At 52.2% G+C, this 12,065-nt stretch overlaps 3 protein-coding genes and 1 pseudogene across 3 annotated transcripts; 1 reads left to right on the forward strand and 3 right to left on the reverse strand.

Moving 5' to 3' along the window:
* Positions 1–297: 297 nt before the first annotated feature.
* Positions 298–2,797, reverse strand: SAPIO_CDS2712 (U3 small nucleolar RNA-associated protein 25; the record flags this gene model as incomplete). Its single annotated transcript, XM_016785663.1, has 3 exons — positions 298–1,606; positions 1,666–2,364; positions 2,793–2,797. The coding sequence occupies 3 exons, from the start codon at positions 2,795–2,797 to the stop codon at positions 298–300; spliced, it is 2,013 nt and encodes a 670-aa protein (XP_016645039.1).
* Positions 2,798–3,007: 210 nt separating this feature from the next.
* Positions 3,008–4,096, forward strand: SAPIO_CDS2713 (annotated as a pseudogene; the record flags this gene model as incomplete).
* Positions 4,097–4,965: 869 nt separating this feature from the next.
* Positions 4,966–7,526, reverse strand: SAPIO_CDS2714 (R3H domain-containing protein; the record flags this gene model as incomplete). Its single annotated transcript, XM_016785664.1, has 5 exons — positions 4,966–5,718; positions 5,787–6,112; positions 6,195–6,283; positions 6,357–6,686; positions 6,799–7,526. 5 exons carry the CDS (start codon positions 7,524–7,526, stop codon positions 4,966–4,968), a joined length of 2,226 nt encoding a protein of 741 aa, XP_016645040.1.
* Positions 7,527–10,095: 2,569 nt separating this feature from the next.
* SAPIO_CDS2715 (uncharacterized protein) lies at positions 10,096–11,941 on the reverse strand (the record flags this gene model as incomplete). Its single annotated transcript, XM_016785665.1, has 4 exons — positions 10,096–10,233; positions 10,315–10,466; positions 11,069–11,822; positions 11,924–11,941. 4 exons carry the CDS (start codon positions 11,939–11,941, stop codon positions 10,096–10,098), a joined length of 1,062 nt encoding a protein of 353 aa, XP_016645041.1.
* Between the last annotated feature and the right edge of the window lie 124 nt (positions 11,942–12,065).

The raw sequence follows: 12,065 nt of genomic DNA on the forward strand, positions 1-12,065 counted from the left end.
GATATATCATGAGGAAAACGTGTAAGGCGAGTGGTGGATGGAACAGCTAAGACCTGTGTACAAACTTGTAAGATCATGCAACGGGAAATGGAATTGGCATTTAGACAAACTAGCGATGTTATTTGCTGCGTGAGCGGAGCATCAGTCTAAGGAACAAGAAACACGTGTTGTGTGAAGTGTCATGGTATCTGTGTCTATCTGTCGTATTATAGGTGTAGTTCCATTTTCCACCTTTCTCAAATCATTTAAACTTGCCAGGGCTCGCTATGATCCTTAAAGCTGCCACTCTCGATAATATTACACGAAATCAAAGGTATCGCCCCTTTCCGCCAGCATCTTTCCAACCCTCTGGCTTCCTACCACCCGCTCCAACTTCATCGCATCATACTTCGAAAACATAACTCTGACGGACCCCTGCCCAGCCTCCAGGCTCATGTCTTGCTCACTCTTAGCAAGATATCCTCCGGCAATTTCGCGGTAAAACAATGGATTGTCCGGAAGAGCATACATGATTATGCTCTTGACGCCCTTGATCTGGTTCCGTCGGAAATGATGCGCTCGCTCAGTGTATAGAAGGACTCTGTGCCGGCCATTGAGGAAGTGAGACCTAGCTCGAGAAGCCTCTGGAACATCCGCATACTCGGATATTGTGCCAAAAGTAATGTTTGCGAGGGAAGGAGACGTCGCAAAGAAGTTTCTAACGCGGACAAAGTCGAGGTAGGAGGGAATAAAGATTAAGACGCCGGTAATGTCCTTTGCTCTCTTCACGAGATATGGGACAATCGCGGCGACGAAGTAGGAAAACCTCGCATCCGGATCCGTATCAACCGATGGCGAATCAAATCGAGAGAAGGTCTGCTTAACTTTGACCCCGAGGCGTTGGATTTCGCCCGAGTACTCGGGCTGTAGTCTAAGCTTTCCGGCCCAGTTCTGGCAATGCGACCTCATCAACTCTGAGAGTTCGGGGGTATTGTATGCTGACAGGACGATGGTCTGCCTGAAGTGTTTGGACAAGTTCTCAAGATACCAGTTCCGAACACGGCCGATGTCATAATCGTGGGCCTCTCGGGGATGGAGATTGAGATGCTCAAATATAAATTCGACATGTTCCCAGTTTTGCATCAACAGAGCATCCGCTTGATCCATGACGATCAACTCGATGGAACTTAAAAAGTCAAAGTCCATCTTCTTTTTACCCTTTTCCTCTTCGGAACCGATTGCCATCCTGAGACCGAGAGGACTGGCAAATATGATGTCTGATCGGTAGAAAGGCGCAAAGTATTTCAGTGTTTTCCTCGTAAACATCAACCCCAGGCGGAACATGTCATCGTCGTTCCCCTCGAAAAGTTCCTTGAAATCGGCGGGCTTATCCTTTCCAAATGCAGGATCCTTCTCGATGAAGCTCTCTTCGAAGCGCTTTCTGTTCTCCTGCTGCTCCGGTTGGCAAAGTTCCACGAGGCTACTAACTACCTTGGCACAGGATTGACGTGTAGGTAAAAGGAATAGAACTTTTGGTCGCGTAAAGCCTTGGTCTCTCAGCTCCAGCTCTGTGTCCTCGCCTTCCTTCGCAAGCCTTGCATTATTTTTCAAGACACGATCTCGAGTCCTGGAAAATAGATGAATTAGTACCAGAATCACAGGAATTGTTAAGTAGGGATATCTCACTTGAAAACGTGGTTGAGAACATGGAGCGACACGAGTTTCCGAAGGCTTTCAGAGTTATCGACCGTGCGTTGGCAGTAGAAGACGTCTTGATAGTTGAAAACCATTGGTGCAAGCTGCATCTGAACCTCATCAAAGTTGGGCATCACGCTCGTAGAGCTAAGTTTTAGCCTTTGCTTAAGCTTGACTGACGAAGGTCCGGCGATTGATGTAGATGACGGAAACTCTTTAGAGTTACCGTCCTCCGGGTGCATAAACACCACTCGGGACCGATTAGTGACTGCGCGTTTGAGCCTCCACTGATTCCGCTGTACAGCCTCGACCTTCCCAGATATGGCCGCCTCGTCCGCGTTAGAGAAATGTGAGTCAAACGGATCGGAAGGGTCCTCTTCGTCATCGTCGACGGGGGCTTCCGGGATCTCATTAGTTCCTTCCTCACTTTCACTTTCGTCTTCAATTGCCAAGTCGACATCCTTAGGCTCAGCTTCGTCGGAATCATCAGTCTCATGATAACCACCTCCAGACACCTCGTCACTATGGCTCAGTTTCCGCCTCTTAGCCTTCGGCATAGAAGACTCTGATAAACTATGTAAAAGAGCCATATAAGGCTTCACCTCTGGCTCGGGTTCCTCATCGGACTGAAGGTCGTCGAAATGATCTTCGTCGAGATCATTTTCCTGACCAGAAATACTCCCAGAATCGCTGCAGAATGTTAGCAATAAAGCACTGAATGTATGTGGGTTCTGAAAGTAGTACATACTTGACGTCGTGGTCTGCAAGGCGTTGTGTGTGAAAGCGAGGGCCACTCCGACCGCCTCGTCCCCCTCTACCTCCCCTTCCCCTTCCACCACGCCCTCTCGATGATCCCCGGTTACCAGGGGCGGCTCTACGCTTTTGAGCCATATGGGAGCTAGTGCACTGAGGAAAAAAGCCGAATTAATTCATTGGTTTAGAAACAGACGTGGGAATAAAAAAAAAATGAATGAAACTGAGGACAACTTCTATAATTCTTGAAGTCCCAGATAGTTCATTGACGAAAAAAAGATAAAGAAAAAAAAATGCAGCCACAGCCACAGCCACACACAGAGGGGCAGCCCCGCCACGTTTCTTATCGTTATCGAAGCCCTCACTGCATCACGGATGGCAAAGCACAAATTTTGCCCGCCAAAATCAACCACATCCCACTCGCCGAATCGATCCCCTCGGAGCCTGAACCTGGAAACCTACCCCCATACCACTCGACGCCCCCCTTCTACCAAGTCGTCGGTCACCGAGCGCTTTATTTTCGCCCTCCCCTCGACATCTCTAGGCCCTCCTACTATCCTACCGGGGAAAATATTTCAAGATGGCGGTAGAAGTGACCAACTTTCTCCACTTGGCCAGGCCGCTGGCCCCCGCTGCGGTCGGCATGAACATATCCCTCTCGCCCGTCGCCGTCAACATTCAACCGCAAGTCATCCTTTCGATCCTTGATCATGCCGTACGCCGCGATACTCGCGACACTCAATCGCAGCGCGTCATCGGAGCCCTCGTGGGAGTGCGCTCGGAAGACGGAACCGAAGTCGAGGTGCGGTCGTGTTTCGCGATCCCCCACACGGAGAACGAGGACCAGGTCGAAGTCGACGTCGACTACCAGAAGAACATGCTTGCCCTCACCCTCAAGGCTAGCCCCAGGGAGAGCCTTCTCGGCTGGTACACCACCTCGCTCGAGCTCAACTCCTTCTCGGCCCTTATCCAAAACTTTTTCGCCAGCCCCGAGACGGGTACTTTCCCTCACCCCGCCGTCCACCTAACCATCTCGACCGACCCGGGCGCTGCCATCGATACTAGGTGCTATATCTCTGCTCCCGTAGCAGTAAATGCTGAGAGTGCTGCTTCGTCCTGCCTCTTCATTCAGGTCCCCCATAAGGTTCTCTACGGCGACTCTGAGCGCGCTGCGCTTGAGGCCATCTCCGCTGCTAAGGATACTGAGGCACGCTCCGCTCCGCTTGTATCCGATGTTGAGGCTCTTGCCCGTTCCCTTCAGTCGACCGTTGGCTTGCTTGATAGCGTCTCGGAGTGGATCAACCGAGTCCTCGATGAGGAGGATGAGCCCAACAACGCCCTCGGCCAGTTCCTCATGAACGCCCTTTCACTCACCCCCAAGGTCGACCCTGCCCAGATTGACCGCGACTTCAACAACCACATCCAAGACGTGCTCATGGTCGCTTATCTCGCCAACACCATCCGCACACAGATCGAGCTCTCTCAGCGTCTAGCCACCTCAGCTCTCACTGGCGGAGATAAAGATGCCGAAGGCAAGACCGGTGAGGGAGGTGAGAAGGAGAACCAGCGTGGAGGCCAGAGGGGCGGTAAGAAGGGCGGCAGGGGAGGTAGGGGAGGCGGTGGAGGCCAGCACAGGGAACCCCGAGAGCCTCGCGAGAACGCCGACTAGAGGCAGCGTGGCTAGCGAGTGAGGGAGTCTATGGAACCGCCTGAGCCCCCCATGCCCTTTAGAAAAATCCCGGTTCCTTCCGCTCCCCCTACTCTTTTAATCCCTTTTTTTTTCCTCTGTTCTGTGATGATTTCTGGCTTGGGAGTAGGTAGGCCAGGTGGATGGCGCCAGCGCGCAGAGAAGCAAAAGAGAGACGAAAAAAAAATAAGAGGACAGGGTCTAAAAATCATTCATGTCATTATGGGCGTTTACAGGGCTGCCGGGTTATTTTCACTGTCTCATGATAATTGTTTCTCTTGTTCTCTTCCTCAATATTTAGATGATTGTCTCATTGTATAGGCAACGAGTTTGGAATGACGGCAACGTCCAATTTCTGACCGCTATGTGACGTGGAGAGCAGCCGTTGCTATCGACCGATCCTAATCAACAGATCGCCCAAATCTCCGATATTTGCTCAGAATTCTACACCGCGATTGCGTACGTGATATTCTCGAGAATGAACAAAATGGGTCCAATCCCTCGACGCTTGGAACTACAGAGGAGAAAAAAAAGAGCCGATTTGGAGACAGATAGTAGATGAACAACATAATTAAGTAAATGGAAATGAAGCAAAAGAAAAGGGTTAACAAAAAAGGTGAGTGGACTTAATATCCCACCTGCCGTCCATTCCTCAAACGCCTAAATGCTCTTGTATCCGTTTCCCTAGACTCCGTACTTTAAGTAGTGCTCATGATTTTGACTCCTAGTCCTTAACACCAGCACATGCGTGAATCGTCTTTCCCCCATCCTTCTCTCATCATCCTCAAAAAATCAGTCATCAATTCTATGTATCCCCAGCATCGCAATTTCATATGTACCAAGGGCCGGGGTTACGTCGGCTTCTGAGGCAATGTGGAAGGGTTACCATAATGTGGCGGAAGGTGGCTGAACGCCTGCCCTGCTATCAACGGAACTGGAGCGGTAGCGGGCTTATTAGGTGGTTGTGCGAGATGATTTGGCGGCATATGCTGTGCCATCGCCGGGTGCGGTACCTGGGAAAGGGGGGGCGGGTGCTGCACATGTTGAGGTGGATGATGAAATGCCATCATCGAGTTGTTGGAACCCTGTCGGGCCATAGCATACCCATCGCCGTAAGGCTGCTGCGGACCGGGAGGTGGGCCGGCAATGGGGATCTGGTACGGAGAACCGGCATAGGCTAGGTGGGGAGATCCCACTTGCGGACTCCCGTGGTGCGAGCCACCAGGGGCATATGGCGGTATCTGTCCTTGCATGGGGGCCATACCGGTATTCGGAACGAAAGATTGCGTTTTAGGGTTAAAGGCGTGTCGATTGTAGCTCCCGGGGATGGGATGCTGACTCTTCGGGTCATTAGGGTTGGCGTTTGCAGGAAGCTGCCCATAGAGATAAGGGATGCCCACGGACGCTGATCCCATTTGGCTAGGTGCCGGAGGCGCACTAGGGACGTTTACTCGCTGAGAAAATGATCCTGGTGGCGGGTTAAAGGATGGGGACTGCCAGCTCTGGGTCGGCGGAGACTGACCCGGGGGGGCCGCAGGTCCGTACACACCGGGAGCGGTGTTTCCAGGAGGTGGGTAGCGGTGAGCATTCGGTTGAGGTGGATACTGGAAGTGAAGAACAATGAGTCAGCGCGTACGAAGACAAGCTGGGGACAGAAGACGGAAGTGCATACCTGGGGCATGTTCGTATAAGTCGGAGGGTAGCCAGTATTCGGCATCATGGTCGGGAAACTCTGCCCAGGTGGGATATAGACAGGCACGGCTTGATTCGGGAACGGCGGTTGGACTTGCCCGTTGAATGGAGGCGTTGCGACGTGGATATACTGTGGCTGAGCTGCCCATGGGGACTGCTGGGGTGGAGGGTAGTAGACGGCGTACTGAGCGCGAGATTCAAAGCTACCTGAATCGCGCCTACGTCTCTCGTTCCTCCCTCTCCTTCCGCCAATAGATTTGTCTTTCCCAGAAACAGAGCTTGCTCGCGATACTCCATTATCATTATCTAGAAATATCATGCGTCAGCATCCGATAAGCCGCTTCACTTGATCGGTAGCCCTTAAAGGGGTCGGGCTTGTGTGATTTACCTTGCGGAGACTCGCCGTTCTTTTCAGAGCTGCCAAAGATGCGCTCTCTTGCGCGGTTGTATGCCTCCTCTCGCTCTTCCTGAGTCATTCTGCACAAAAACACACATGTCTGTTAGAAACCGATAGGTCATCGGTCAGAGGGGACATGATAAAACTACTCACTTCTCCTTTAGTTGCGCGGCCTTCTCCTTGGCATCACTGCCAGCCTCAGAAGTCGGTTTCGAAGGACCAGCACTGGATACTGCCTTATCACCACTATCCTCTCGTCGCATAATCTTACGGGGAATAACCACCGGGGGCGGAGTGTTGGCAGCCGAGGTAGATTCCGCGATGCTAGCGAGGGACTGCGGCACACGGCAGAAGGGGGTTCTAAAGATTCTCACGGCGCCAATACTCGGTTCATAGGAATGCGTCATATGGTAGTAGTCAGCCAGCTTATGAGTGAGCATCCTACAAAAGGAATTGCACGGCGGAAGGTCCATGTAAGGCTCCCTAACGGTACTCGTCAGTAAAAGCGAAAAAGACGTCCTAACACATAGAGGGCGCCAAACGCAAGAAAGGAGAAGCGCAAGATAGAAAAAGAAGGGAAAAAAAAAAATCATACTTCGAATCCCGGACGAAATCAATGACGTCTTTTTCGAGACGTAAAAGGAAAATCCGGTCCTTTGGAGATTGCATAGCCTCGAGAAGCTTTTCATCAGGAGCCTTTCTATATATAATGTTCAACGCATCTGTGGGGATGCTGGGGCCGGCAGGAGTTGGCGGCCCTGCTGGGCCTTGAGGAACAACAGCACCCGGCGCTCCCACATTGTGCTGAGAAGTACGCCTGTCGGTATGTTCTTCGAGCTGAATGCGACGGCCAGCAATGTCGGACCCCATGCGAGAACCGGCAAGAAGAGAGCCGCGGATAGAGAAAGCGTCATCGTCCTCAACGGCTGCCGCCTTAACACTAGCACTATCATCAGGCCGCAATGATTCCTTTTCGTCCAGAGCAAAGGTCGTCCCTGACGTGATACTCTTGCCATCGAGGCTCGGCGGCTTCGTCCCGAGGTCGGAAGTTGAATCGGCCTTTTGCGAATCGTCGGGACTCGAGTCCCCGCCAGATGCTGTCTTTAACTTGTCGGGTAAGGAACTGCCACTTCCATTAACGACAAGGCTAGGGGCTCGAGGGTCCAGCGTCGCATTTCTTATCCCAGTTACGAGATCGCCCACCAAGTCCACCATGTTCCCACCATTATGGCCCGTAGCCTTGGAGGATGTAGCCCCCCCCAGGTGAGGAAAGCCGGGCCGGGGGCGCATATAGTTGGTCGCTCCGTTGGCGATGACTGGCATTATAGCTTGCGGAATAGAAACCGGGCCTGGAGGAGAAGTGACTTGGCGCGAAGATACAACCAGGGGGGGATCCTTCGATGCAGAGGCGGCAACCTGTCGGGAAAGAGCAGTTTTCAAGTTAATTTACGTCTTGTCATCTCAGTGGACCTCACGGAGGGCGCGTTGGAGGGACGGGTCCGAGAGGCGAGGGAAGACTGCGACCGCGAAGCAGGAAAGGGGAGGGAGGAGAGGGGTTACCTTTGCGAAAGACGGCTTTGGGACACCGGATGGACTCTTGGTCGTGGCCATTTTGATGCCGCGGACAGAACTCAGTCCGATGATGGGAGAGTGCCAGGACTTGGAACAGACAACTAGGAATAGGCCAGAAGCTTAGGGCTCTACCTCTAGTTCGACTATGTACCACACGCGTGATAAGGGTAACTTGAGATAAAAAAAGAAAAATGTAGAAAGGAATCGTAATGCGAAACACTGGGCGACGAGACGCAACTAGATCAAGACGGACGGGCAAGAGCAGAAAGGTTCGCAAGTAATCATGGTTGTTCTCGGACAGCCATCGTTGTCGTTTTTCGGTGTCGTTACGCCGCTACGTTCTTATCGTCTCGCCGTTGATGAAAGTGGGAATGGTATTCCAAGGCTGGCTTTCCCTAGATGAGGGAGGGAGAGATGAGGTAGTGGGGAGTTGGACGAAATAGGGTTGCTGAGAGGGCAAAAGGGGAAAAAAGAGCAGCCGCCGACGAGAAATCGTAGACGAGGGACAGTCGAAGGTACGATTCGTCTAAAGTTCACAAAGAGGCATGATGCAACGAAGGGTATGGCATATTGTGCAGCTCCAAAGAACGGCGACTCAAATGATGCGATGCGATGAATTGAGTGTGGATGGCGCCCATCAAGTCTACGGGAGCAAGAACGTAAGGTGGGATAAAATTTGGGATGGGGTTCAGCCGTTCAGGCATAAGAGGATTAGCAGGGCGGCTCACTATTCGTAGAAGCGAGGGAGCGGATTGGAGGATAAGGGAGGCAGAAAAAGGCAGAAAAAGGCGGCAGGAACGAACGAAAAAGCAGGCAGAGAAAAGAAAGCAGCGAAAAAAAAAAAAAAAAAAAAAAAAAAGAGAGACGTAAAATTGTGTGAGGAAACAACGCCCAAACGCACTCTTCATACTGTGTGTCTGTGTGTACCTTTGTACTCAAGTACTAATATGCTAATATATTCGTACATCCCCCACACTTCGAGTCGTCTAGGAGTTTGCATGATCTTTGCAAATCGATGCATTGTACTTCGTAACATTGTACCGATTCCAGTTTACGCGTAAAACGCCCACACTACCATTCTTGGTCGAACGTAAATATGAGACTTCTCTGTAATGGAGAAAATAGCCTCCACTGCGTTGTGAAGTATCTCGGGAACAACATCATTAAATTGATCTGACAAGATAGATGCCAAGCTGACTGCCTGAAAGCTCATGCCACACAATCTCCTGGCAATTGAGGTAGATGTATGATTAGATAAGCCCCGTTAGAGGACTCATACAAGGTATGCGCATAGTAGCACCCGGAAAACACACCCCGATATTGACTTTACTTGGCAACCACGAGTTTCCGTTCAACACGTCTTGTTGATGTCAATGTAAGAACCTCGATGATACACAACATTCTTATTTCAGTCCTACCATCGGAAACTCATCAACAACAGCTAGTCTATTCACTCCGATACACACATAGCAACACCCAATGTTCGTCTACCGCGGCCGAGGAGGGCCGCGAAAGCCCACTCCTGGAAACGTCCAGTGTCAGCGATGCCTGAAAAGAGATAAGTCTCACTCGCCCCAAGTTATCTGCCAACACTTCTCTTTTGATCTATAGTATTAACATCCTTTGAACGGCACTACTCATATGAGTGTAAAACCCCAGTCCAGGAACGGCCGTACGTGCCCCGGCCGTCAAGGACTCAGCAGCTTCGAAACCCGAAGCTCATGCCAAAACTCACCAATGACTCTCTAGATGCTGCCGAGAGAAGGTCTGTTCGCTCTAGTTCACAGCACGACTTGCATCTTCACTCACTGCTAAAGCGGCGAAGTTGTATTTGAAATTTTTTTTTTTTTTTTTTTTTTTTTTTGGCTAACCTACCTTCTGCTATCCAGAAAGGGTCTAGCTGATGCGGAGCTAGCAAAGAGGGAGGCGGAAAGGGCGAAGAAACAAGAAGAGGAGGAACGTGAAGAAGATATAATAAAACAGTCCGAGGCGCGTAGGGCCCAGTCAAGGTCTCCGTCTGAGGAGTCTGTTTCTACCATTTCCACTAATGCCTCCCGCGAGTCTCCGCGGAGAAGAGAGTACTTGCGGTCCCCACAAGATAACAAAATATCGGCGGATGATCGCTCTCGCGATTCTCGGAACTCTTCGGTCGTCGCCAGAAGTCCCGACCGCAGTCCAAGCCGAGAGAGAAGCAGGAGCAGGAGCAGAGGCCGCGATCGAAGCCGGAGCCGGAGCTATAGTCAAAGTCCGGTTCGCGGCCGCGGTGGGAATCGGAGCTTGACTCGGAGCTTGAGTCGGAGTATCAGCTATGAACGCGCTTCTAGTCGCAGTCGCAGTCGTAGCCGGAGCCGGAGCCGGAGCCGGAGCTACGGTGGAAGTCCGAGCCCGAACCGCAGCCGGGGCTCGAGTCATGACAACCGACCAAGTCGCGGCGCTCCTCGTCGTCGTCGGAGTCCAGCTAGCCAGCGAAGCATCTCCCCGCGAATTGAAGAATCACGGAACTACCGCACAAGGGATCTCGGTTCTCCGCGACGTCAACGCCAGAACCGTGACTGGTCCGGCCCTTCTCGAGATCGTGGCGTGCAGATGAATAGAGGGAGGGACGGATACGGAGATGGAAAAGACTCTCGATCGGCGCGAGCTCAGGGCCCGCCCCACGGTAGAGCCCAAACCCAGCAGAGAGAGAGGAGTCTAAGCCCATTCAGCAAGAGGTTGGCGATGACACGAGCAATGCAACAGGGCCGGTAATTTCGATACCTGTTTAAAGCCATTTATTGGGACAGCTTTCATGCATTGTTGCCAGCGCACCCTCCCGAGGTCTCACCAGGTCCTGCGAATTACAACGGGGTGTGTGTGTGTATCCACAGGCGCTGCTAGGGGCAACAGTGGGCGGTCTGCTGGTTCCGGTCGTTGATACCATGTACGAGCTGCATATCCAGCTCATCCTAACATGTATTAGTAGTCTCCAGGACAAGCGCGGTTTAGATACACGCGTTAAAATGGCGTATAAAGTAATATCAAGTCATGGAGAAGCTATTCCATGAAACTTCGTCACGGCATAGCAACCTTCCAGTCACAAACAACAACCCAATCCCCCAACCCATCCAGAGTGATTCTCCATCTCAATCCCTCAGCTTGTATCACAGAGCCTTCTTTCACTGCTACTCGATGCCCTAACCCCGTCATCTCACCTTGCCCAGCAAGCATTACGGCGATTTCATGTCCCCCAGATTGTCCACCTACTCCGTCTTCACGGCCATCTCCGACCGTCCGGCCTCGTACGAGGCACATACGCCCATCTTTATTCATCTCCTCAACCCTAAATCTCAGCACTCCATCCACCTCGCTCCGCGACCCTTTGATGTGCGACAGCCATCTCTGGACCTCGGCAGCTAGACCGCCGGCGACGTATTTGGCACCTTTCCTTTGCGGTGAGAAGACTGAGGGTAAACCTTCCAGAAAGGTGTTCTCCTCCGTATCTGGTACTTTGAATCGCGGTGGGGGCTGGAATAACGGTTGGCGAGCGGTCACTGAGGGGTTCTCTCGCGGAAGGTCCAGGGAACTTCGGACGCTTGATGGCGAGTCTTGTGCTTCACTGTCGGTCTTCATAATCGTGGGCGGGGAATTACCCTCGTCATCATCCACCGGGCTGCTGGGGAGGATTTCTCTGTACCTCTCGGGACCACTCGGCGTATCGAACAGTCGCCTCCTCTTAACTTCCCTGTCCACCGGCGCCGCCGCTATACTGCTCCCGTTATCCTCACCCACATCGCTTACATCGCTCACGATGGTTTCCTGATCCTGATCAACGGCCCGTCCTCCGGAGGACCTAACGGACGAAGGAGGCGAGCTCTCAATCTCATCCCGTGCCCGAGCCCGGCCCGTAGACTGCACGAACAGCTGAGACGGCCTAAGGGCGGGTGTCGATGCTGCCGTCGCTGAGGGTATTGAGAATCTCGGCGTTGTGAACCGTGGGGACGCCACGCCGGTACGTGATGTCTGGCCACCCTGCCCCGGCGTCTTGAAGATGAATTTTGGTGCTGGCGTCTACAGCGGACATTAGGGACGGAGAACGGTAGTAGGCCGAAAATGAGGGAAAGAAGGCCAGGGTGGATTAAGCATGAGCTTCGAGAGTCAAGTAGACTTACAGATGGAGGAGGTGCCATGACGGTGTGGGCGTTTGACAATAGAGGATGAGCCCGGTCGGCGATGCTGATGGAGATGATAGGTAATGATAGAGTCGAGAGATAGAAACGAGACCTGGGAACTTCTTAATTTTTTTTTTTTTTT

Source organism: Scedosporium apiospermum (genome assembly GCF_000732125.1).
Source record: "Scedosporium apiospermum strain IHEM 14462 chromosome Unknown SEQ_SAPIO_0086, whole genome shotgun sequence".
Classification (NCBI taxonomy): domain Eukaryota; kingdom Fungi; phylum Ascomycota; class Sordariomycetes; order Microascales; family Microascaceae; genus Scedosporium; species Scedosporium apiospermum.